Source organism: Anser anser (genome assembly GCF_964211835.1).
Source record: "Anser anser genome assembly, chromosome: 4".
Lineage (NCBI taxonomy): Eukaryota > Metazoa > Chordata > Aves > Anseriformes > Anatidae > Anser > Anser anser.
The window spans coordinates 77398113-77424138 of record NC_139724.1 but is presented as its reverse complement, the minus strand read 5'-3'; the positions used below and the strand labels follow the sequence as shown (position 1 = coordinate 77424138).

The following is a 26026-nucleotide window of genomic DNA, read 5'->3' as shown; positions in this document are numbered from 1 at the left end:
CACTTTTGACACCATGACTATGCTTTCATACGATATGTGACTCTCCAAATTGCCCTCTAATTCCAGGGCTCCACGCAGCCACGTCTATGTCTCATCTTTTCTAAATAGGGAAGGATTTGAGAAGCTCAGAGGAAAATCATAGTGTGCTTCCAGTTGGACAAACAAGTCAATGGTTACGCAAAGAATAGAGGCAGGAGGGAATAAAGATGCTCAAAGTATCTTTTCTTCAATTAAATTAGAAAAAAATACGGCAGAGACGACACAGGGTGAAGGTTAGTTGTACCTTGGCAAGCGGCAGGGCAGAAGAGGGTGAAACTCTCTTTACAAGTATGGGAAGAGATTCAGAGATGAACACCAGAACCACAGAATCATAGAATATCCCGAGTTGGAAGGGACCCATAAGGATCATCAAGTCCAACTCCTATTTTCTCACAAAAACCCTCCTTGCCTCCGACACAGGTGAAGAAACCGCTCTCAGCCCACAGAAAGGCGTCACCCCCACGTACCGTACACATCCACGCCGCCTAAACTGGGCAAAAGCAGCTAACAGGAGTCACTCAGCTCGCCCTCCCGACCCTCGATCACTCGGTGGCCACTGTTGGCACCAGCAGCAAAAGGATCATCTGGGGGATGGACAGTGCAAGGGACAGAACTGCATTCCTCTTCCTGCAGGGAGCCCCTGGACGAGCAGGACGGAGGAGGAATTTGCCCCCAAGGAGCAGAGAGATTCCAGAGATAAAGGTCTGAGGATGCATCCTGTGCAAATACGGACTGCCGTAATGCTCTAAACTCTCTGAAACTCCCCCACGTGGGGTATTTACAGTGTCCAGAGAACGTTATCCATTTCTACAGCACAGTTAATTAAAGAACTGCAGCTGTACTAATACCTGCTCATTTCGTAACGGCACACAGAGGTCCCACTAAGGTGTCCAACCTGGCTTGGGTACCGCACACGTTCCCAAGCAGTTGTGACTTCCATGACTTGAACTTTTCAGAAATCTGGCTTTGCGCACAGAAAAGTACCGATCTTGAAAAGGAAATGCCCATATAGAGTTCATGCTGTATAAATGTGCTGGAACTGCCTTGATCATCTTTAGGTGGAGACCAGTCCCCCATCCTCTCACAGCTCTGGTGTTAAAACCACCCCAACTCCCCTTGAAGTCCTCTTGCCTGCCACTTCAATCCAGATATACAATGCTCCAAAAATCCAAAAGAGGGGCAATTCTAGTAACAGCAGGAAAATGCTTCCTCCTTCCGTACGTACAAAGTCTTTCTTGCTTTGCACAGCAGTGCTCCCTAGCTCCTTTATTGTTCTCCAACTAAATATTTCACAGTAATGCTCCAAACCAGCACCTCTAAAAGGTGCTGGAACGAGCTCCAAGGGACCAAAGCCCACTCTTGTGCCCTGCCCTGGAAATTGGTCTGCTCGACTCCGAGTCTTACCTCTGTCAGCCCGACGTTTTTCCTCTTGATGACGTTCTGTAAACAGTTGCTCAGCGTTCGGGTCAGCAGCAGATTTGTCGATTTTCTAATCATATCATCAACTTCCGTGGAGCTGGAAAGGAGAATTTAAAGAAAGATTTGCAAAATGCTTTATCCCAAGGCAAAAAAAATAAACATGGAGACCTCGTCACCTGGTCTGCTCTCCGACCCTTCGGTAGCTTACGCTTGATCATCTGTACATCGCCCACGGGCAGCGACGTACTGATACAGAGACATGCACAAAAAGACCTAAATTTTTGGTAATTAGGATGTAAAGAAGGCAGGCTAATGGGGCAAACCTACATCCCTGCCAAGTCCAGGGGTGACGCCAGGGGAAGAGTCACCCACAGTGCTAGCACAAACGCATTCAGCCGAGCTGCTCCTCGTTGCACAAAGCTGAAATTTTCCAAATTCAGACCAAAACCCGCACCGGGGTGGGGAGGGAAACGAAAAAACCTGCTTGCCTTTTTTATTTTTTTTATTTATTTGTCAACTAAATCAGATTGTAACATACTCGTGGCCTTTGCCAGGCAATTGCAACTGCAGGATTGCTCAATGCGGGGGGTTTGCCTTGCTGCTTTTTGCTGCAGGGACGCCGCCTTGCCCCTCCAAGCAGCAAGGTGCAACCTCTGCTTTTTGAAAGAGGGTTTGGAAGCCGGCCCCGACGCAGGCTCCTTTGATCTGTCGTTGGCCCTGCATTAGCCCTGACACAACGGGGCTTTATCTCTGGCAGCGCAGTGACAGGCAGCTGACGGCAAAGAAAATTTCCAACTGCAAGGCTGAGAAACATTAATAACTTTCAGGCTCCCGGTAAATCAACCCCGCGACCTTTTGCTCCTTATCCTGTTCTACCTGACAAATGGGCCAGATTACAAAGCAGGGATCAAGAGGAGAAACAAAAGCAAACCTTCAGTTACCCCACCGCCAGCGCCGAGCTGGGGGCGTTGCCGTTGGGGGTGCCCCCGGAGCAGGAATAAGAGCTGCCAGCCTCTGCCCTGCACACAGCTCCAAAATCCTGCGTGTATTTAATGTCAGACTGAGCCCACTGAGCCCAGCCCAGCGCCAGCAGCACCCAATGCTCCACGAAGCAAGACTGAGCCTTCTCCAGTAGGAACCCTTGTGGCCTCCCGAACCCGCTTGTCCTCCCCCAGCACCAAGTATGCTTCAGCAAACTGGATTTTTAAGTCAGTCAGGACTTCCCTTGTGCTCCCTTTAAACCTGGGGTATGAGAATTGCACTGGAAGGCCACAGGTTCCCAGGAGAAGCAGAGAACATCGCTCCTTGTGTGTGTCGCTGAGCTGAGCCGCGCTCTCGTTTCAGCCGGGCTGCGAAAGCCGTGGCTCGCTGCAGCTTTCCCAAGGAAGAGCCCAGCTGCACAAATCCCCCTACACAAGGCAGCTGCTCGCCACGCTGCGATCCCCAGCAGGTTTCCTTAATATTTCCTTTTCTCTGACGTTTAAAAACCTGCTTTTCCAAGCCCTGCTCCTGCTGCCCTCCGAGCCCTGCTCCTGCTGCCCACCGGCCGCTCTCAGAGCAGGAACAGCAGCTCGGCAGGATCCAGCTTCTGATAATCTAAACTCAATGCCACCAGCCCAAGTCTTAGTGGGGGTCTCTTCTGGATCATCACTAACAATCCCTGGGAGTTTATTTTGCCCCTGTTTAGCAGGGAAGAGCCTGTGGTGGTCAGGGCAAGCCCACGTCACCTCTCCGATCCCAGGACTCCTCTGTGATGCGAGGTCCAAGGTGATGCTTTGGGGTTTTTCAAAGGGTGGAGCAGAACGTGGGGGGAAGGGAAACCAGCCACTACGTTTTTCCTAGTCCTTATACTATGGCTCTCAAATAAGGTTTGACTTAAAAATAAACAAAACCAACAAGAAAAAGCAAAACCCCACTGCAAATGCACGCGCACACAGCCCAGGCCCTCCACCACCCCCCAGAAAGGACCAGATTGTCCCCGGTCCCCTCCACCAGACAATAGCAGGGTTAAATATAGCCAGGGCAATAAAACCTAACGCCGTGATGATCCACAGATGGTAAAAAGGCACAAGAGACTTAAAGCGACACGGTGGCACAAGGGGACCTCGTGGCACTGGGGCAGCCACTTGGTGCTGCCAGCACAGCGTGGGAGCGAGCTGGAGAACAGCAAGGGCTGGGTCCCGGCTCACAGGGGGCAAAAAAAATTGTGCATGGAGCAAAGGAGACACGAAGCAGTGCCTCTGTGCATGCCCCGGGTGCCTTTGGTGAACTGTCCTGGGAAATCAGGGAGTTGGGGGACTCACAAAGCCTGTCCCTGAGGATTTGGGAAGCACAGGAGGCTGCGATGTGCCGAGGCTGAAGGAGAAGCTGGTTGCAGGAGGCTGTGTTACCACTACCGGGGGTGCAGAGCGCGGCGGGCAGTCGGTTGTTCTGGACGCTGCCTTGCCAGGAGATGAAAAAGAAGCGGGTTTGGACGTTAAGCCAGCTCTCCTCGCTAAACCGACGCGGCAATCAAATCGGTTGCGCTGTAAAAGTTTGCTTTTGAATTCAAACGTCAACCTGTCATCAGGGCGTCGAAATTAAACAAGGCAGCGAGTGTCTGTCTGCGGGTACGCCCCAGGACAGTCACGCTCTTGGCAGGAGCGGGACGCTGCTGGCCCCTGCCCCACGCTGCAGCACAGCAGCAATGGCCCGGCCGTCCCCGTTCCTTGTCCCTTCCTCCAGCTGCAGCATCAGCATCGCACAGCGCTTTGTGGATGGAGGCTTTGTTTCCATCCCTGACTTCACCTGCAGGAATCGGCAGCGACATCTCAGCCTGCAAGCCTCCAGGGCACAGACAAGCAGGGCTTAATGATACTACTTAGCACTTCCAAGCTGCGTTTACCTCTTCAAAGTACTTCTAACCGAGTTCTCGCAGCAGACAAGTACTGCTTCCCAAGGCTTCCTGCTATCATTTTGTTAGTTGGCCACATAAGCTAGAAAATGAAGTCTAAATTGCAGTTTTATGGTGGGGAGAGTAGCCGGGCAATGCCTGCAGTTGGGAGCCAGCGGAGCGGAAAGATCTGACATCTCCCAGGAGGTCCCCACGCACCAAGAAAAAAAAATCGGGAATGCTCCTTGGAAAACACCCGATCAAATCCAGGGCAGGATTTGACTGGGCACTGGAGCATGCCCCTTGTTTCGACAGCAAAGGTGCGATGAGGTGGCAACAAGAGCCTTGCCCAGCAGCCCCCGAGCCGATGCGGCGATGCGCAGAGTGGCGGCAGCTCACGCCTACAGAGCAAAGCGCAGCTGCACCGCTCCCTTGTAAGATGCAGGCTCTCGACTGAGAGGTAGAGGATGCTTCTGGGTTCAACAGAAAGGCCGGATCTCCATTCTCAATATGCAAAAAGAAAGCAAACCCCCCAAACGAGCAGGACTTTTTGTGGGGGCTGCTCGCTCCGCACGTCTGCCCCATTTCATCCACCGCCACCTTTACGCCTCCAACCACAGCCAGCACAGACGCAGCCACGCAAGCTGTTGAAGAACCTGCATTCATCTCCTCCCTCCTAAAGTGGTATTCAAGCCTCTGATTTTATTATTAACAACTTTATTACTTAAGTTATTTTCAGCCCTTTCAGAATCGTATCCTAAGCGCTTTCGGGATTGCTGCTTTGTTTGGGAAAAAAACAATCAAAGTCCTGGCAGATTAGAGCTGACATCTCCCACTTCCACCCACTGTTTGCCCAAGATATCCCCTATCTTTAAAATGGGAAATTCCACTGGAAGCGGTGGAAGCCTTCCAGCAAGTGGATACTTTTAAAGACATCTCCTCAACAGGCTCCAATACACGCTTTTTACCGAAGGGAGAACTGTTGACAGGATAAAGGAGGTTTTCTTTCTCCTAATCAAATTAATAGAGCCAAACCAAAAGAATTTGCAACCCCCGTAAACGCACAGTAAGCTCCAAATTCTCTTCAAATACTTCAAAAGCAAAACAACTTTCATAAGCGCATCAGCACAAAGGAGAACACTCCTGTCCAACAAACACAGGGAGCTAGTTTAAAATAATAATTAGAAAAAATACGAGCTACGTTTTCTGCCATAGGCTCTGTTCTTCAGGAAAAGACTGCAGAGTAGTTAAGCAAACTGTCTGGGTTAGTGACAGCTGATGTCCCATATCCCATAGCAGTAGTCATGACCTTCAGGCCTCCCGTGACTGACGGGCTGACCCCAATCACTCCAGGGTGCAAGGTAAATGACAACCAAAGAAGAACAAGAAAGAGAAAAGAAAGAAAACTTGCTGCCGGCTTTGTAGCCAAGCTTCCTAATAAAACCTAATTCAAGCTGTCAGGGTGAAATGAAGAAAGTGTCAACAGGGGTTTTCAGAGAAATATTCCAAATGTTTGGCTAAAAAAGCCAAGAGCTCGGCTCCCCTCCCCCAGCCCCAAACCACTCCTCGAAAAGGGCTGGAAAATCCAATGTCGAAAGGAATTTTAATAACTTGTCCGGGGGGACCCCTGAGCAGGGCCCCAAGGGAACACTTTTCTGCCATTCCCTGACAAACCCAATCACCTCCGTAATGGTGAAGAGCACAAAAGTCACAAGGGAAGTGCCAACGGAGGGGCTCGGTGAAACCAGCGGCCGTGTGAAATCGGACCATTCCGGCGGCTTCAGAAACCGAGACATTTCATGGTGACCCACGGGTTAAGAGCCTTGGGAGGCACCGAAGAGAACAACCTGCCACCGGTCAAAGGCTGAGGCTGAACGTGGGGGGAGAAACGTCCCGTGCTTCCACGCCAACTAACAGCTGCCATGTCCGGGAGAAGATGGAGAGAGAGTGGCTCTCAAAATTACCATCCCTCTCCCAAAGAAGAGATTGAAACCTCAAAGAGCCTTGTGTAGGCACCGAAACAGCTGGTGAGTCCCCAAAACACAGCCCTAGCTTCACATCAGCCTGGGGGCAGTATTCGTTGTCAGGCCATGAGGCTGCCCAGAGAGGCGAAACCTGGTACGGCACTACCAACAGTCAGAGGGGGGAAGACTCTCGTTATTCATTTACATACTTCTACCAAGGTAAAAACATTACTGGGTGTAAAGAGAGAGCAGCAACTCGCAGTTCCTGGCTAATATATCTGTCTTCCGCACACACAGAGGCAAAACCAGCATCTAGGAGCCTTGGGATGGAGAAAGGATGGTAAACAAAATATTTTTGAGGTTTAAAAAAAGACATATATACAAATAATCTGATTTATTGATAATCTCCCACGGGAAATAAGAACAATCAAAACCCCTAAACCAGAAGCCAAAATTCACTAACACACACAGGGCAAATTAAAACCTTGAGTTTTGTCACCAACATGCTCCTTGAGGGACAGTCTGGGGAAGCCGCGAGCCAGCTGCAGCCATGGTGCCAGGCGGACACCACTATCTTTCTTGGGACAACCAGATTCATCTGTTCAATGTGAGTGACTCAGAAATGTCTCAGAGGGAAAGGCCCTCTCTTACTTTATTGACCTAGCATGAGGCTTTTTATTTATTTATTTATTTTAAGTCTTAGCCAGCCCTTTGTACACAGAGGATGCCACCGCTCCAAGAGGAGCAGCAGCCACCTCCAGCCTGGACAACGTATATCCAAGCAACTGAGTGGCACGGATGGTTTAGGAAGAGAATTCATATTTTCACCACGTTGAGACCTTTCCGTGCCAACAAAACTTCTATATCACAGCCGGTAGCACAATCGTCCCATACCTCAGATGAAGGTCTTCTGAAAACTTCAGACAGGCGTAGATGAATTCCTTAATCTGATTGTAAACTTTAGGCACAAACTCAGAAAAGGGGAACTTCTTTGGAAATGGTTGCTGTAAAACACAGGAGAGAATTGAAGTCAAAGAGCAGATCTTTAAGAGGGAGAATCGCTCTCACAGCCAGCCCGGAGTGACGACTGCTTTCCAGCAACATGTTCCAAGCAGGCGAATTAATTCTAATATTTAGCTAAGTCCAGCAATGAAACAACAAGCCAGCATTTATTGTATATTATATAAACATTTCAGCCAAGTGAAAGACCAGATAATCACTTACAAATGGCACATGGGTGCATAAGGGATTTGGAGTCTGAAATGGGCTGGAAGGAGACTTGTAGCTAGAAGGGAGCAGGCAGCACAAAGCTCCTCTCATTCCCTTTCCCAACTCCCTTACTCATATGACAAAACTCTGTCAGAGAACTCCTTTATTTCCCACCATGTGCAAGGCGTTTTGCTTGGTCGCCTCCCCAGTTACTGCCCAAGGTGAGCACTTGCTTACAACACCAAAAGCCCAGACGAAACAGATGTCCTCTCCCTTGAACCAAATTTTTACGAGCTAGCTTTTACCCACAGCATAGACATGGCTGGGAGCTGCAGAGCATAACAGTAAGAACCTGGATCCCATGACACAGTTTTAGGGAAGGACACAGACTTTCTGAAATCTAAACACTTGACTTGGATCGAAAGCCCTCCCAGTCATAATTAAGTTCGCCAGGCTCGCAGCTCGCTGGCTGCCAGATGTGGAGCACAAGGCCAAGCATGCTTTTAAGGGACACTGGCTAGGTCAAATTTGGCTACACTGTTGGGTTTTGCAAGCACGCGCTTTTACAGAAGCCAAGATATACCACCTTCTGTTTTTTGTTGGGTTGATGTCTTTTCTTTTTTAACTATTAGATTAAAACAAAAAAGGACAGTAGCATGGTTCATAAAATGGACTAAAATACCAATGGAAGCAAATTTTTTGTCTCTCTCCCATCTACTGCAAGTGATGCTGAACTGCAATAGTACATTGTGATCTGAAAACAAAATTGATGAGGTATTCCTCCTCCATGCCAGAAGAAATGCAACACATGGAAAGTATATTTGTTCTTTTCTCTTATTGTTTGTTTGGTTTTGTGGTTTTTTGACCTTCTAATTTTTAGTTCTCCATGCCAGTAAACAAGGTGTGGGATTTTAGTGCATCAGGAGACATGCCGTGCTGGTTTCCTCGTTTAAGTTTACCTTTTCAAGTTCTGCATCCTGGAACGGGAACTGTCCAACTATTTTCTTATAAATCTCTTCATTTGTCACTGGGATGGGACTGTAGTTATCTGAATCAAGTATATTTCTGGAAAAGAAGAAAGTTAGAAATACAGCTACAGAAACCCCTCCTGCAAACAGAAACATCACTGTCAATCTCTTCAACACAAAAGCCAATGCTCTTTGAAGACAGACCAAGCACAATTTTTCAGATTTACTGCTCAGTTACAAGGCTCTTCATAAATACATGCCAGTCTAAAATGTGACCCCAAAAAGTTGCAGAACATGCTTTTTGCATTCATTCACCTATTGACTGTAATGAGCTCGATAATGAAACTGTAACCTTACCTCTCTAAGATGTTAAACCTCTGGTGTGCATGGATTTATTGCACAAATCTTACTGCACGCATGATCCCCACAACTGTATTTAAATGGGTTTTCCCTGGTCCAAGGAGAGCCCAGACTGAAGTTTACCACTGCCCAAAATTTAGGCATGAACTTGGTAGTCTCTTATTAAAGTAAGATTTTTATTTATTGCTTAAAACTACTCTGTAAGGTACATCTCACGAGTTTGCTTAAACAGCTTCTTACCTGAAAACTCCTGACCATTTCTTCAGCAGGGTTTCACTATATTGGTCTTGGATCTCCAGCAGCATGTCAAAGAGCTGGTTCACTGGGAAGCCGTATCCCTGCAGTGGAGCAGAGGAAGAGAGCAGCTACATCAGATAAGAACAAGTCACCAGCAGGGCGCTGAACAGCATTTTCTGCATTTAACAGGGAGCACGTGAGCAAATTCTCCCCCAGTACAACTGCAAACGTGCGCAGTGAAGGCAGGAGGATTTAGGGGGTGATTTACAGAGACGGTAGCACCAAGGGAGATTAAAGGCTTAGCTCCCCGCCAAGCTGGGCTGCGCTCAGCATGGGTGCTCAGCACGGCAGCCGATGCTTGGTCCTTGCCTGTGGAGCAAACCAGCCCGTGGGCGCTGAGATTGACAGACCACAGTCACCTACCTGGAGTGTGTCTGCAAAGAGGACGATGAGGTTCTTCAAGTCTAACACCAGGCTTGGGTCCGAGCAATAGGACTGCAAATAAGGGGGAAATAAAAATATGTTTTTAACCACAGCACGCAGGAAAATATTGCCCTCAGTCCTCCTGAGTTATCGCTCGAGCGATAATACTTAGACACACCATTCACTCTTACGATCAGCTGCTTTTATCATGCAGCCCATGCCTTAAAGTCTTACAGGGCAGGGGAAGGCACGCTGATAAGGGTATCTCTCCTTGTAACGCACTGCTCTTGGGGCTCTCCATGATGAATAAGGATCTCAGTTGCTCTAGAGATACCTGAAGTGTTTCTAAGATTACCCAGGAGCTGCTGGGGAAGCGAGAGGAGATGAAGCAAATCAGCGCACTGTCATGCCAAGAAGACAGCAGCACCTCATGCAGTATTTAGTGTGTTGTGTCTAACGGTAATGAAGCGTTGCAGGGAGGCATCCCCAAGCCCCATGTGAAGGCTGCATTGCTAAGTGGAAAGTTCAGGCTGAGGCAAAACACGTTGCATGCCTATATTTTAGCAACATTAACAGTCAGAGCTACAGCACAAGAATTTATTGCGGGTCGGGACACTGCCTGAAGCTCGAATGACACCACTGCACCCCCCACGACAGCCCTGAGCATCACCCCAGAGACACCTTACATCACCCACACCAGTCGCACCCTATCTGCACACCGGCAGAAAACCTCACTGAAATATGCTGAAATATGCAAAGTTTCAGACAGACTCTTACCAAATATAGAATCAGTGATCATATGCTGGAAAAAGAAACTGAGATCTAAAGTTCACTGGAAACTCAAGGAGGAATGACTCCATTAATCAATGTGAAAGACTGGAAGAGACACATTTTCCATTTCACTGTCCAAAAAAGAAAGTCAGAAAGAAAGATAATGCCCGAAAGCTATCAGAAGTGATAAAAGATGTCCCAGTCTACAGCAAGGAAGAAAATCCAGGCACAAGTTTGGCTGAGTGGGAAGAACTGGAACAGCCTCACCAGCTGACGGCCTTCCATCCACTCTCAAGAGCGACATGGGATGGACGGCACTGGTCCGTAGAGATGTTAGTGGTGACCACAACAACAGCATTGAGAAATTGTGGCAAACTGTACGATTACTGGGAAAAAAAATCTGACAGCCACTTCGCGCACTACGTCTGGCATCACTTAAAACAACTGGTCATGGCAACGAAGTTGGTAAAACTGAAAAACACACTGTCTGTACTCGTTTACCTCTCGTGGCTATCACGCCAGCAGGAAACTCCTCTAAAAAATAAAATAAACCTGGCTTTACAACACAGCAAAGTGCACACCTCTGTGCTCATCCCCTTTTGTAAGATGGAAGCCTTAGAGGAAGGAGGCAGCCTTCCAGTCGCCAGAAGTGCTGTGCCATACAAAACCAGAGCTTCCCGGGAAGCCTCGGTGGTTGCTCACCCCGCGAGGTCCAGGTCCACAGCCCACAGCACTCCCACCTGCCCAGCAGAGCCAAGCAGCTCCTGCACTGCCCACGCACGACCACGCCACGTTAAGGTCAAGGGCACGTAACTGTAAAACTCGGCATGGTTTGAGGAAGCAGTACATTGTGCCTCCACGCAGAAATTGTAAATTTATCCGGGCAGACAACAGCGACGCTGTACTGCCCGGGTACCACGTGCATCCCGTGCCACATTAGCTGCATGCCTGCAACACCACGACCCTGCAGCATCCTCTTGCTTTCAGATAGCACTGCCATCCCAGGAGCAACAATGGGATTTCAATGATTTAGTATTTTGTTTTTCTGGAGAAAATGTCCCAACAATTTGAAAAGAGACTTAGGGAAAGTCATTAACAGTTTTTTCTTTTATGGCCAAATGCAATTTTTTCAACCCATTAACCAATAGGGTGACTTTTCAGTAAGCTATGAAACAGCAAAACACTCAAGTGTTCCCAGCTGAAACAGTGCAACATGATATCAGGTCATGCAAAACTGGAGGAGAACTGTACATTTTTGGCAGTTGGCTTTGTTTTTTGTTATTATTATTATTTTTTAGGGTTTTTTTTGCTCAAGCAGAGAAATACCAAAGTGATAAGTAATTTTTCCAAACGTCTTTCAGTACTAAAGAAGAAAAGATCTAGTTAGTGTCTTTTCGAGCACAAATAATTTATAGTTTGATAGCAATCCATTCACTGCCATTAATTTTAAAGGAATATCTAACAGGGTCATGGTTGAGCGTGCCAAATACCGACACTTTTTTCCCCAGTATTCCAGGACAAACCAACTCCCTCTGCTGGTGCTTTGCAAAAGTGATGAGCCAAGCAACAGAAAATACTGAACCACTACTTTCTTATTTCCAGTCCCCCAAAATATTGCAAGCTTGGCAGAAGGAAACTGCAGTGCATCGAGAGTCCAAAAAAGCTGAAGAAACCTTTTGGGGAAATAGCAGTGTATCTTCACTCCATTGTTTAAAAAAGAGTCATTGGCAAAGAGGCAAAACAAAGAATACTACTGTAAAAGCCAGTATTTCCAGCTTGTCAAGCCAAACTCAAGCAACAGCTGAACAATCTGGGGCTTTTACTTACTGAATGCGTCCTTAGCGCTGCAATGGTTTTTGATAATGCCATCTCCCACAGCTCATCAATATAGGCTCTATTTACCAAGCCCTGCGTCGTATGCAAGATGTGATCTTCAACTACAAAAAACCTAGCGGAGAGGAGAAAATGGCATTGTTATCAAAAGTTACAGGTCTCGAGACATCAAGAGAGATCTGCAAACACTGTATGTGAGGGACGTGCAGGATTTGCACATGCACAAATCTCCAGAGCAAGCTCAGATTTGCAGTATTTGTTCCAAATATAGACAACACTAAATACTTTCTTCGCCTATTTTTAACAACACGCTATTTTCTATGATGTTTCTCTGCATTATAGACGTGAGCCAAAGTCTGGTTATTCCTGGTAATGCATATCTGTGTATACACAAAGGCAGAACTTCTCCACCCTGTTATTTGAACAAGAACCGCTGATTAAACTCTGCCCCAGCCAGCAGCAATCGTGTTACAATTGGTTAACTGCAGGGAAAACACCTTCACTGCAGGGAAAACACTCCCTCGCGCCCCGAGACACCGCGCGCTCCCAACCATTTAGAGGCAATCAGTTCACTCCGGTGCCCATTTATCAAACACGCTGGTCAAAAAGCAGCAGCATGTTTCAGGGAGCGAGTGTCACAAAAAAAACATTTTAAACACTAACACACAAAACCTCAGCTGTGTTTTGTAGGGAAAACCCAGCCCAGGAGCCCGAAGCTGCGTTAGGAGGTCGGCAGCACACACTGCACTCACAACGGTCACAATTACATGGTGAAATGATTATCATCAGTCTTTCCTGAAGAAATTTCAATGTTGTACCCTACTTTTTCTAGATCAATGGTCTTAGGTTGCCTGCACTGAGACCTCGGCTGGTTTTGGACAACTCCTGTCAAATTTGACTGCAATAAAAAGTTCATAGGAATAGAGGCAAAACAGTCACCTGAGAATCACCTCCTTTAGCAAGAAAATAAGAAAATAATTATCAAATATTAAAGAATAATTAAGGCAGAGGGCCTATTCACCTCATTAGTGGGGCAAGTAGCTGCACATAGTCCACAGAGCCTATTTACCCTCCAATTCCCAGAAAGGTGCTTGCTGGTGCAAGAGCTGACAGGTTCCTCAGCGCTCGCACCAGCGACACAGCAAAGTTCACCAAGCTCTTTTCCTGGTTGGGCTCCTTTGAAGGGCTGTCAAAAAAATCAATATTCCCTCCTCTCTCTTTCTTTCTGGGCTACTCAACAACACAGCGCACACATATTTAGCAAGCGTGTATATAAAAAGGATACCTACCCTACAATTTGATTAAAATACTTCCTGTAGCCATCTAAAGTTTCATGCTGAAAAACAAAAAAAAATAAAAAAGAAAAGAAAAAAGTGAGCAAAGTTTAAAACAAAGAAGGACAGCAAAAAGGGAAACAAATAGAGACCACCCACAAGGAACAATGCGCACAGAGACAACCCTCAGCTCCTTTTTTAGGCGGAGCAGCCCTGACCACTGAAGCCAGGGGACAATCGTACCATGTTGGAAGGAGGCTGCAGTACCAATCTGGCTTGTTTTCTTCTCTGCTTCCTGTAGTAGTTCTCAAAGGTTTCTCGGGCACCCTGGAAAACAGAGCAGACGAATTCAATTTAGCAGCCTTTGCATTAATCATTGAATTTCACATAAAACACACCGCATCAAACACGCGAATCACACTTTCCTCCAGCATACCTGTGTAACACTTTCCTGCTAAATGATCCACATACCTGATGAAGAAGAATTTTACAGTAAACACTGAGTGAAAAAAACAAGTGTCCAGGTACAAGAGCATCTGGTGAACTCTTCTGTATCCATTTTCCAGTATCTCTGGGCATATTTGGCATATGGTGCCAATATCAATCGGTGCCAGTATCAACCCACTTCTTTACCAAGCCGTAACACGGACAAACGTCAGATTTACTTTACCATGGGGACAGTGAAACAACCAGATTTCTGGTGTGGGCAAATATAAAGAGGGGACAAACAATGCCAGGAGTGGCAGAAATTCTTGCACTGGCTCACAGGTGCAGAATGATGCAAAGCCCCACATGTCAGGGAATTTAATAGAAACACACTTGTGTGGGTAATATCCATTTTATTAGAATAGTCAGCACATTAAGAAAAAAGTAAATGTTTTTTTGAGCTCTTCCTCTCCCACCTTTACCGTGCCTCACCCCACATGGGGTCTGAGGCTCCAGATGAGAGCCGGTTACTCCCAAAACCCAAACACCCAAGCTCCCCTCCAGGAGCACTGCCCACCTACGCCCAGCAGGGCAGAGGGGGCCCGGCCGCGTGGCTGGTGGTTGAAGCCGTTCCTTTGTAGGTGGTTTGGTTTTACCAACCCGAGCTACATCTGAGCATCCCCGCCCAGGCACAGCAACACAACCGAGAGGATCCTCAAATGCCATCTACCTGCTGAACCGTTCAGACGTCCGCCTACCGCCCAGGTCCCCTAGGCTATGTAAAACCTTGCTGTTTTATCCCTGCCTGTTCCTCCCTCCCCCACGCCCGCCCTGTTTTATGTCTGAAATTGGATTATAAACACTTCAGAGAAGGGACAAAGCCTTGCTTTGAACTGGTATGAGCCAAAATCTCATTTGGAATTCACAAAACAAACAAAACACAACAACAAATATCACCTGCCCGAGAAAGGCACCAGACATCAACCTCTTCTACCAGGAAAATAAATAAATAAATAAGAAAATCTCGTGCCAACTGAATGATTCTCCAGCTCCTCTGTCATTATACAACCAGGCTGCCTTAAAAAGCCCTCAGCTAAAGGGGACTTTGAAAATTTCTGCTATTAGCCTTTGCGGAGTTTTAGCCCAGCTTGCTCCTTTTCTTCCACAGTTCAGAGCTTGAGGCTTAAGCAAAAATTTTGCCTCACAGATCTGCCCAGTAGCTACGCCACCCGGGACTGCTGTCCCCAAAGGTGCTAAAATTTAACCAAACTCATGCATTGCATGGACTTCTACCACCTCTGAGCTGTAGTTTTTAATGTAGTTGGATATTCGGGGGAATATTCACACTGAGCATAGCTGGTGCACAGGGAGAGCAGTCCCCAGCCCACACAGGGCACATCCATCCCAACATCACTGGTGTCAAAACCCCAGTAAGGGACAATTCTAGACCGGGTACAAATCAGAGCCTTTCTCCAGCAATCAGGTTAAGCACCAGCTTGAATTTACAAGCAATCCGACATTTTAAACTGAAAGCTTTTCAGAAAATCTGGGAACCAGCTTTTCCCATACCATGCCGCATGCATGTCTTCCTGATTTGCTCAAAAGTTGGCCTTTCTTCTATTTCCCCCTAGAAAGGGAAGGGCCGTGAGCCAGAAGTCAGCGATTTACAGATTAAGCCCAGAATGAGGAGGATTGCTACAATTCCTACCAAGCCAGGCACTATCTTACTTCAGAGGACCTGCACACAAAGTGGGACGACTTTAGATATTCATTAAATCTTGCTCTGCCTCACCTCTCGAAACCTACACGAGTGGAAGAAGAACCCCGATCATCTCCATCCTGAACATGGCAGCAACTCCTCTCTGGTAGCATCGCTGAGGCTTTGGAGTGAGGCTACTCGCTAACTTAGCACAGCCTGCTACTGGTAAACTTGTGATGTGAACTCAAAACCGGAGGCCTTTTTTCCCTGTAGCCCCAAATCCGTTAATGTCCAGCACCAGGAGCCCACAGAAGGTCGCCCCGAGCACTGCTGTGGGTCGCTCACGCCAGCCACCCTGACTGGCCTTACGCAACATCTCCTGGCAGTCAGCAAGTAATTAACTCCTCGTTACTGAACGCGCATAAGCTGCCATCTCCCCAAGCTACGCAGGACCTCGTGGACTTACTGGAAGCTTGGAAAGCAGTTCATCAGGAGCAGAAGGCCGGTCTGAAACCAATCAGCTATTTTAGCACCAGATTTTGAAGATTTCTGCTAGGACTACACCACAGCAACTCAGTTCAGCTGAAATCACTTTCCCTCTTCCCTCCAACTGAGCTTTCTAATGGCACCGAGCAGAGTTCCTCCCTGCTCACCCCACCCTCGTCACACATTTCTTCGGAAGGCACATTTCTTTCGAAAGGCCAACAAGTCATCCCTCACGGGGCTCCGCTTCCAGCGCAGCCCTGCCGTCCTCCCGGCCCCCTCCGACACCACAGGCCTCCGCCGGGGCCTGTTCGCCTCGTGACAAAACTTCTCCTCGTGGCGTGACCAAATTCTCCTCAGGCTGTCACCAGGTGGTGGGAGAGGCAGAGGCCCCCAGGTCGGGGGGGACGGGGCCGTGGGACACACGTGTGTCCCCCTCAGCCCAGAGCCGAACACACCGAGCCCACTTTTCGGCTCCTCGGCCACCAAGGACAAACCACAAGGTGGTATTTTTTCAAAATTATTTACATTCCCGTTTCACTGGTGGCTTGAGGAAAGCAAAGCACTTGAACCAATTTTATAATAATGTTCTCCACACAATAAATGAATTTGGAGTGCAGTTGAACAGGAGAAGTTTTCCACAGACACTAGAAGCAAGAGTGATCTGAGCTGGGCTGGAGATGCCATATGAAGGATTCCCTACAAACCCGCCTCCCCTCCGGGAGAAGCCCCTTCAGCCCCACAGGGTGCCTGGGAGGCGTTGGGTGCCAGGCCTCCTTGTTCCAACCCCACAAGTGGCTTTAAGCATAGCAGAGGAGAAGGAACAGCAAAGACCTTTGAAAGCTTTCCCAAAAAAAAATGTAGGCCATATTCACATTTTAACAATTTCCCTAAAATTTATGGCCCGGAGACCTGCCAATTTGACCAAAGCCCTCTCCCGTCCAACGCACTGTTCCCTGCATTTTCCTTCTTGAGCCTTTTCTGAATGGCCCAAGACTTAGGGACTCTCTCATGAGAGCCTATTCCAAAGAAAAACTTCTCCTCCCAAAAATCTCTCTTGACACTATTCACATTTTTCTTGTCCACTATTTCATCCGTTTCTCTTAAGTGCATTCCTCCATCATCCCCCTAGACCTTTTCATCGCTCGTGTATTACATTTTCTCAAGAACGGGAAGTCTTTCTTCGCCTTGGTGGCAGTTTTAGCTAGACCACCCAGTTTCCCACATTTGACCTACTTAGGACAATACAACTTATCAGGTCTTCAGATAATATTATTCCTCTTCTATGCACTCTATTTTAATATCATTTTCCTCTGGGTGAAAAAACAAAAAGCAGAAAAAAAAAAAGAACCAAACAAACAAAAAACCAAACAAACAGAAAGAAACCACACCAAAAAAATACCCAGAACAGACTACAAGACCCCATGTTTTATAGACTACTCATCTGGAAACACCACGTAGTAGTTACACTTTGATACAATTCCCCTCTCACAGCCCCAGGCCTGGCGGTTTTTCCCACATTTAACCAATCCCGTCATTACCTCCAGTTTTCAAAGACAAGGCTTGGGACCTGCATGCTGTACGCAAGGTATCGGGAGAGGTGACTGAGAGCATCTCCAGGCCGCTCAGCCAGGCTCAGCCCCTGGTAGCAGCCACCAGAAGCGTGGGCAGGTCCACCAGCTTCTGCCCGGGCAGGGAACTGCCTGAATAAAAGATTTATTCCCCAAATCTCCCGAGTGTTTCAGCATGGCACAGTACTCGAGCCCAACACCACCTCCATCAGCCAGTGCTTCGCTAAAAGCACCTGAGCAGAGCTGACCCACGTGTGAGCCCAAAAGCACAGAGCTGTGCGTGTACATGCCCGGTTCCCGCCTGCCATGTTCCCTCGATGGGAAACAACCCAGCTTCTTTTATTTCTTTTCCTTTTTCTCTTAAAAGCAGCTATTTTTTTCTAGTGAAAACCAGCTGCACCTGCAACATCTTTTTCTTCCTGGAGGAAAACCGTGAGGCACACGCATCTCTCACGCAGCGCGTGGCACACGAAGGGCTGCTTGCTGCAGGGAGCAGGTCCCAGCCGCAGCCTCTCTGACTTCCAAATTCACCAGGGCACTTCTACAGAAGTGAGACACGGCTAACACGTATCATTAGAGAGGCACTGCTCCTCCTGGGTTTCTTGTAAACTCAATCCAAACTGTAAGGAAGTCAGGGAAGCATGCTGGGGAGAGGAGAAGGAGGCCCTTTTCTTATTTACTCATTTAGTTTTAATTACAACAGGTTTCCCCCACTTCTCATTCTCTTTATTTAAGCAAGCGGGAAGAGTCCAAAGCTACACTTCCAAACTAGACATTTATTCTGATCACCGGTCCAGGAAAAACCCTCAATAATGCCTCATATTTTTAAAATTACCAGGCAAAATTTTCCTTCTCAAATTAGCTGCAGAGTTCACAGAGTTGGCAATGAGAGGCAGATAATTAAGATCGTAGATGAGCTCCAACATAAGGGAAAACAGAATATAATCGCAAGAATGCAAAAACAACAGCTGAAAAAAATACAAGAAAGTTTCATAACACAGGAGCAGCGGAGAGCTGAAAGCAAATCTAGTTGTCAATTACATGGGAAAAGCATCCTCTAAGCTTTATTCTGCTATTGTCCTCAGCAAATAATTAAAATGCGCAGTAAAATGGGACTTTTTGATCGAGAACACGTAGACATATTCTGGGTTAATAAATTTCTGCTAGCTTGGAAGCAGAAATCCATTCCATGTACTTAATGCAATGCAAATTTACCAGCTGCGTGTAACTGGGCAATACGTGCCGTCGACAACCCATCCCTCCCACGGGGACATCACCGCCTGCACCCTGGCAACATCATTAGGCCATTCCCCAAAAATGTCATTACCAAGTAAGCAAGGTGATGTGTGATGACAGACCAGATCTATACGCCAAGTAGATTCCTGCCTTGACAAACTCAGGTTGTGATTAGTTCAGTGTGTGGACACCAGGTAACCACATATGCAAAACGAGCAGGAACAGCTCCCCGTTCACTCAGGACAGCCTTCAAATCCACTGAGGAACGTCAACCACGCCATTCTCAGCACTGTAGCTCTGGTTTAAGCACACAGGCCAGCGATGACTTTGGTTGTCTTCCTTTTTGGCGAGAATCTTAAACCCACGGTCCACCTAGATTTGGTAATGTATTAGTACTTGCTACTGCATGACCTGGACTTCTCTTGAATTTATCTCTGGCCTTCACTGGCTGTTCATCCTCCTTTGACTTGGGTCCACAAAAATTCTCAGTGACATGGTTTGGGAATTCTCCTGCCTTTAATAGAGACTTCCACAGCATCTCACAAAAGCACAGTGAGATTTGCCACAGATCAGCAGCTCTATTCCTATCCAGGCACCTCAAGGGCTTGCACAAAGGTTTCCTGAGAAGCAGATCAGTGTTCTACGATCTGTGAAAGTCTGCCTTCACAGCCTCTGCTCCTTGATCACAAGGAGAATTAAACGTGGCGCTCCCAAAATCCAAAACAGCATACCCAAGTTAAGACATCATTTTGAATGATGGATCAGCTCGATGGGTAAATACCTGGTTGGATGGTAGGGGTCTGAAGGTTGCGGATAATGGGCCACGCTCTACATGGAGGCCTTTAACAAGTGGAGAACCACGACGGGGGTTCTGGGACCTGCCTTGCTTAATGTCTTGAGTGACCTGCAGGAGGCCATGGACATGGCCTCAACTGCTTTCTAGATGAAACCAGACTTGGGATAAAGTCAGTACGCTCGAGGGCAGGGATACTGCCAACAGCCTGGAGGAACAAGCCAACAAGAACGTGATGAAATTCAACAAGGCAATGCCGAGTCACACACCTGGGAGAGGAAGACCCCTGGAACCTCTTGCAGCAACACAGACTGAGGAGAGCTGCTTTAGGAGCACTGCCATGGGCAAGGTCTGTAAGTCTGGGGAGACAGCAAGCTGAACCAGCAGCGTATCCCTGCAGCAAAGGCAGCCAAAAGCATCTGGGGATCTCACAGCAGCCTTCCAGTATCTACACGGAGGTCACCGAGAAGACGGAGCCAGGCTGGCTGTTCATGGTGGTGCATGGTAGGAGACACAGTGGGCACAAAGGAAACAGAGACATTCTGACTGGTTTTAACAAAAACCTTTTTTACAGCAAGAACAGTCAGGCAGTGGAAAATGTTTCCCAAAGAGGTTTTGCAGTCCCCATCTTTGGAGATTTTCAAGACCAGCCTGGCTAAGGTCCTGAGAACCCTGGTCAGAACTCACAGGTGACTTGCTCCAAGCAGGAGATTGGACTAGAGAGATTTTGAAGATTTTGGACTACATGGAGATTTTGAAGCCTCCAGGTATTTTTACACATGGCTTGTTTCCCATCCCGGTCTCCAAATGTCCTGGTCACCAGCCATTTCCAACGTGTCACGTCCTGTGAGGAGGAAGGGCCAGAACTGGGGCTAGAACTCCCATTTTGAGGATTATGTTCATGATTTAGCCAACCCCAGTCTCATTTCAGCAAGTAACAGTATATTCCTTCCCCTCCGTGTCACTGAGCAAGGGTGCTGTGATTTGTCACCCCTCACCTGGCTGAAACGGCCCCTGTAGCTAGTGTTTCATTTTAATTTGGGTAGAATTGCCAAACAACGCCTGGCATCGGATCAGTGCTGAAGAGACACTCGATCAAACCCGGATCTCACTGCTACTCCCCTCTTGTACCCCAGAGTTTCGTGGGCACACACAGGATCAGACCCACACATACAATCCCTGTCCCGATGGGTCAACAACCCACGGCGGCCCTTTGGAGGTGACATACTTTGCCAAAAGCAGCATCTAAGTTCTAAAATCCTGCAAAGTAACCACCTTGTGCCTCCAAATTACCTAAAATAGGCAGTTTGTTTTAAGGGAAAACAATCAGCTGGCGCTTAAAGAACCCAGCAGAAGTTTGTAGGCTAGTTAGAAATAAGACACAAAAAAAGATGAGCTTGGAAAAATACATTTAACAAGCCACAAGGATCTCTCAAAACAGGAGAACAGTAGTAGCCAGTAATGAAACACAAAGAAGACAGACTGCTAAGCAGATGCTTAACTTTAAAAACATAAACACTCCCAAGGAGCTCTACAGAGACACCCGGGTACGCACACAGGTGCTCCAAAGTGAGCATGTAAGCGCCTTGCTGAATCAGGATCAAAAAGGAGGCCCTTGCTCAGCCCGATGGAACCGCCTGTTTACTGTAAACACCACCTCGATGCCGAAAACAAAACGATAAAGCTAACCAGAAAATCGCGTGGGGGGAAGAGAGCGCGGCGGCACGGCGAGCGCCGCGTTGGAGGCGAGCCTCTCCCTGCGAGGCCCAGCGGCCGTCGTCCACGGCCCGGCCGCCGTTCCCTCGTCCTGATGTCTCCCGGCTGGACCCGTTTGCTGGCCAGCACCTCGCTATGCTGTGAGCCTCTTCTGACAAGCAAAAGGGCCATGGGCACACACACGGAGGCGTTTCCTTCTGACCGGCCCAGCGCCGGCAGGATTTGGCCTCGGCCCTACCCGGCCCTGCCTCCAGCCCAGGATGGAGGAACATAACCCACTTCTTCTGTAAAGGGGTAAAGCCCAGGCTTCGGTGTGTCACGTGAGTTAGCACAAAGCAAATTTGATGTTCTGTGGCTTGCCACGCCGATAGGAACAGACTGACTTCCTGGACTTTAATTCAAGCCCTTAAAAATTGAGACGTAACACAGCCAAGGAAGGCCAAGGAGCATGGCTGCAGGCCATACCGAAGGAGCAAAGCGCTCCTCGTGCCGCAGTCCTGAGCCAGGCAGGTGAAAGAAACCCTGAGAACCGGCGAGAGCTGCAGAAGCAGAAAGCCAGCCCAGAAGGAGCCACAGGAGCTCTAGCGCTCCCTTTCCTCCCTCAAGGAAACAAGGCCATTACCCCCCCGCCTCGCTGCCCGAGCTGGGGGCACGCATTGTTCCCCGGCCCTGCCGCTAGGAAGCAATATCTATTTTCCATTTAGAGGAAGGTAAAGCCTTTAATTTCACCCTTCTGGCTGCAGCTGGAGTTCCCTTTTAACTGCTTGGCCAGGGGAGTGAAGACAGTTTTATATGGAAGAAAATGCTGAAAAGGCCACTTTAATATGCTTGCATGTGAAAAGGGGAGAGCTTTTCATACCGCACGGTAATGAGGGTCAGCGGGATATTACACTTCGCCATATGGCTAATTTGCACAGCAGGTCAAACGCTCTATTTGCTTTTTAAAGACAGCCCTATAGATTAAGCTGCGCTAAAACAAAACAAAATAAAATAAAATAATAAAAAAAAAATAAAGAAGCGTGAGCAGGAGATGCCCTCTAATGTTCAAGCCTGGAAACGGCTGGGCAGGAGGGTTGGCTAAAAATACGTAAATAAATAAGATTAAGGGGCCGAGGGGGCAGGGACGAGGCGCAGCGGTGCCCGGGGGATCCCCGCGATGGCACAACCCCGGTATCGCCCCGTGGCCCGCAGCAGAGGCCCCGCTCGGCCCTGTTTGTCTTGGCGTGTGCCCCGCGCCGTGGCCCAGGCGTGACCCGCCGAGGCGCTTCCGTCCCCGGGCTCGCGCGGCTCCCAAAAAATCTGGTGGCTGAAGATTACGGAGCCGCCCCGGCCGGGCCACGCGTTTGAAGAGGGTAAACAGGCTGATTAACGAGCCTGGCTTTTGTAATCGCCCTCCCCGCCGCTGCTGCCGAGTGTTAATTTATTAAATACCTTAACAAAGAGCCTTTATTAGCGGCCGGAGCTTGGCGGGCTCCTTTCAGAGCGCTGCTAGCTACGTCTAATAAAGCTTTAATTGACTACTGCTTTTCCCAACCTCTGACCCGGGAGCATAGGCAGCCGGCTGCGCCGGCCAAAGGGGCAGCCCCGGAGGAGCTCCCGGGCCGAGGCCGCTCGCGGGGACGCGCTTGGGAGAGTCCAAGGGAAGGGAAACCTGGGGCCGAGTGCTCCTGGGGCACCGAGGAGAAGCCAATTCACCTCCCCTTCGGCCTCTGAGAGATGCTTCCCAACAGGAGGAACATTCGATGTGGTGCTAGGTTTGAAGTTTTATGGCCTGTGCGACATAGAGGGGAGCAAAACGCTGTGTTCCCAGGTAAAGATCAGGGAATGGAGAAACGGAGGGGGAAGAGAACCAGATCCCAGAGCCCACCAGCTCCCCAGCCAACGCTCCCAACTGCTGGTGCCACATGGTAGAACAAAACCCAACACTTCCCCCAGCTCCCTGAGAGACCTACGTGAGGTGGGGGCCAGAAGGAGAAATCCAAAGTTCCACCTAAATCTCAGCTTTGATCATGACCATGGGTTCCCATTATCCTACGATGGGGAAACCATCGCCGAGGCTACAGAAAATGACCGCTGACAACGTGGTGGGAAATCAGAGAATTAAAAACTTGCTTTAAACTCTGAAAAGAAAAAACAAAAAAAGCACAGAGACACCAAAACTGTACAGCTGCACCCTCAGCGTGGCGGAAGGGGCAGGTAACCCCCATCACAGGCGAGCTGTTCCTGCTGCTAGGCCTGCTCCCAAAATTTTAACCCAGGTCTCGAATATTTTGCCTCAAAGCTCAGAAGCTGGAATCAAGAATGCTGCACAGCTACCTAAGCTTTCATTGAAAACAAATAAGTAGGTATTTCTAACCCTTCTAACTGCAGAAAAAAAAAATGAAGGTATCAAAATGAGGATAAAGTGCACTTTAATTGCTCAGTCCAGGAAAGAAATATTTTTTCAAAAGTTCTTTCACCTCACTCGTGTTTACCTACACTGGCAAAACTGGGAAAATTCAGAAACTCCCGGGTTTAAAAGAGCAGTAGCCTCAGTTCTGCGTAGCAGCTGGAAGTATTTCAACCTCATTAAAATAAAATAAATAAAATAAAATAAAATAAAATAAAATAAAATAAAATAAAAGCCCAGAAATGTTGATGTCTCCCCAAGCTTTGGCATCGCCAGAGCCCAGAGCTCCTGCCTGCGGTTCCGCAGCAGTGCCCGAGCACTGCCCCGAGCCGTGTCCTGCCTGCACAGGGCTCACGCAGAGGCAGGGCGTCAGAGGCAACTACAAAAAACCTGAATTTAGCCAGCAGGAACTTCCCAGCTTCCAAAATCCACGCGTGCAAGTGCTGCGTGGTGGCAGAGCCCAGCACAGCCCCGGCCAAGCACCCTGCCCCTAGCACCAGGGGAAAAACCTGATCCAGGCTCCTGGGCGAGCACAGCCCGGCTTTTCCAGCACCGGCTCTCAGCTTCCAGCGACCTCCAGCGCGGGGACGGCCCGAGCCAGGAGCGGTGTTGCTTTTATTTAATAGCCCTTGATGGATTTTTTTCCATCAGTTTGCCCAACTGCTGGCGGTGCCCACGTAAACTTGCAGTGTCCGTGGGACCTTGTGTCAGAGCTTCACAGAAAAACAGAGGTTACGGATCAGAACACACCAAGCCTTTAAAAACTAAATGAAAACAGCGCTTACACTTTCATATTTTCTCTTCCAAAAAAATCCCACTTGCCTGACAGCGCTGGAAGAAGCGACTCGCCCTGACGGGCAGCCCAGAGTGGCCAGAAGCCACCAAAAGCCCGCAGCCGGTCCCCCGAGAGGGGGACATCTCCGTGGTGGCTTTGCAGGCGACCAGAGCCCCCGTGGCTGAGCAGGGGTCGCCGAGCCTCGGGTGCTCTTATCTTCAAAGGCAGACGGGGCCGAGCACGCAGCAAACCTCCCCCTGAAACCGCAGGACAAAGGCACCAGCACGGCTCTATCTGCGCGGTGGATCTTTCTCTCCCCCCAATAAAGTTTATTTCCGCAGGCAGCGGAGCCTTTGCAGGGGTCTGCCGGGCTGCGAAGTGCAATTCTGGAAGGAATTCCACCACCAAAAACCCCCCATCTCTCCCCAAACGCAAGCCCGGGTCCAGCCGCTGACAAAAGGTTTAAGATCGTACCCCAGGGACTCTGCTGCTCATCGAAATCTGGGGGGAAGGACTGGAAGGACTGAGGCTACACGCTCAGACAAAGTGCGCTGAAGAAGAAAGGGAGAACAAACCTCCCTACACACGAAACAGATGGTTGCTCTCCTCCACGCGATTTTTAAACAAAATCCCAAGCAGCGTGCACTGGCTTCAGACCCACTCGCGTTGGGGATTGCCCTCACGACTCACTTCACGTTCCCACAGCACCCCAGGCAGCTCTGCAAGGGCAGAAGGGGCAGCAATCCCCTCCCTAAAGTCTGCTCCCCTGCGAGGAATTTAACCTCTGCGAAGCTAAGGAGAAAGGGTGGTTTTCACAGGTAGGTTCGTCGCTTGCTCGGAAAGCAGAAAAGTCGGAGGCAACAGCCAGGGGAGAGGACCAGGAGCAGAAGCCCTGCCTCTCCTCCAAGGCTCCATCGACGTCCCACATCAGAAATGGGAGGACCTTGCTGACCAGAGTCCACCCGGACCCAGTGTCCTTTAATTGATTTTAGGTGAATCCTAGACGAATCCCTACCAGCTGACTCCACAAACCCTACACAGCCGTGTTCTGCTCTGCCCCACGCTCGGCTGGGTGCTCACCGCCGCGTCCCCGCTCCTGCCCGGTGCAGGCGACTGCAGCTGAGCCTCGAGGGAAGCTGAGGGCAGGTAGGAAGCTGCACCCAGCCCAGGGCGGGGATTTTCGCGAAATTCAGGGATTTTCAGGGTGAAGCGAGTTCTCCCAATGTGACAGACGAGCGGCCATAGTAAATCTTCCAAGCCATCCAAGATGCAAATCCCACTTCAATCACATTTTAATAGGTTGAAATGTCAACCAGAAACGTGTTTTCTTTTCCATTTAGTAACAGTAGGAAAACACAGCGTATTTGCTACTGCTCAGTCATCAGTTTAGAACTGCCGGGTTCATTTAACGAGAGCTTGGCAGCGCAAGGCTTTCAGCTTCTGCTACACAAGTGTCATTTGTTTTGTTATCCTGCTTCGCCAGGACTGGGTACCGCAGCTTTCCCTTAAACCACACCAAACAGAAGACTGTTGCCCCAGTCCAACATGCTATTTAACATCACATCATCC

General features: G+C 48.7%; 1 protein-coding gene across 5 annotated transcripts in view; it reads right to left on the bottom strand.

Annotated features, from left to right (window-relative positions):
- EXOC6B (exocyst complex component 6B) overlaps positions 1-26026 on the bottom strand; it is a 292507-nt gene that overhangs the window by 111734 nt on the left and 154747 nt on the right. For all 5 annotated transcript variants that reach the window (XM_083834126.1, XM_083834124.1, XM_083834125.1 and 2 more), the window contains exons 9-16: positions 13613-13696; positions 13385-13431; positions 12090-12210; positions 9492-9563; positions 9072-9169; positions 8463-8568; positions 7189-7298; positions 1444-1555 (exon numbers count right to left, since the gene is read on the bottom strand). In XM_083834126.1, coding sequence (XP_083690252.1) covers positions 1444-1555; positions 7189-7298; positions 8463-8568; positions 9072-9169; positions 9492-9563; positions 12090-12210; positions 13385-13431; positions 13613-13696 — 750 coding nt within the window. The remainder of the gene's footprint in view (positions 1-1443; positions 1556-7188; positions 7299-8462; positions 8569-9071; positions 9170-9491; positions 9564-12089; positions 12211-13384; positions 13432-13612; positions 13697-26026) is intronic.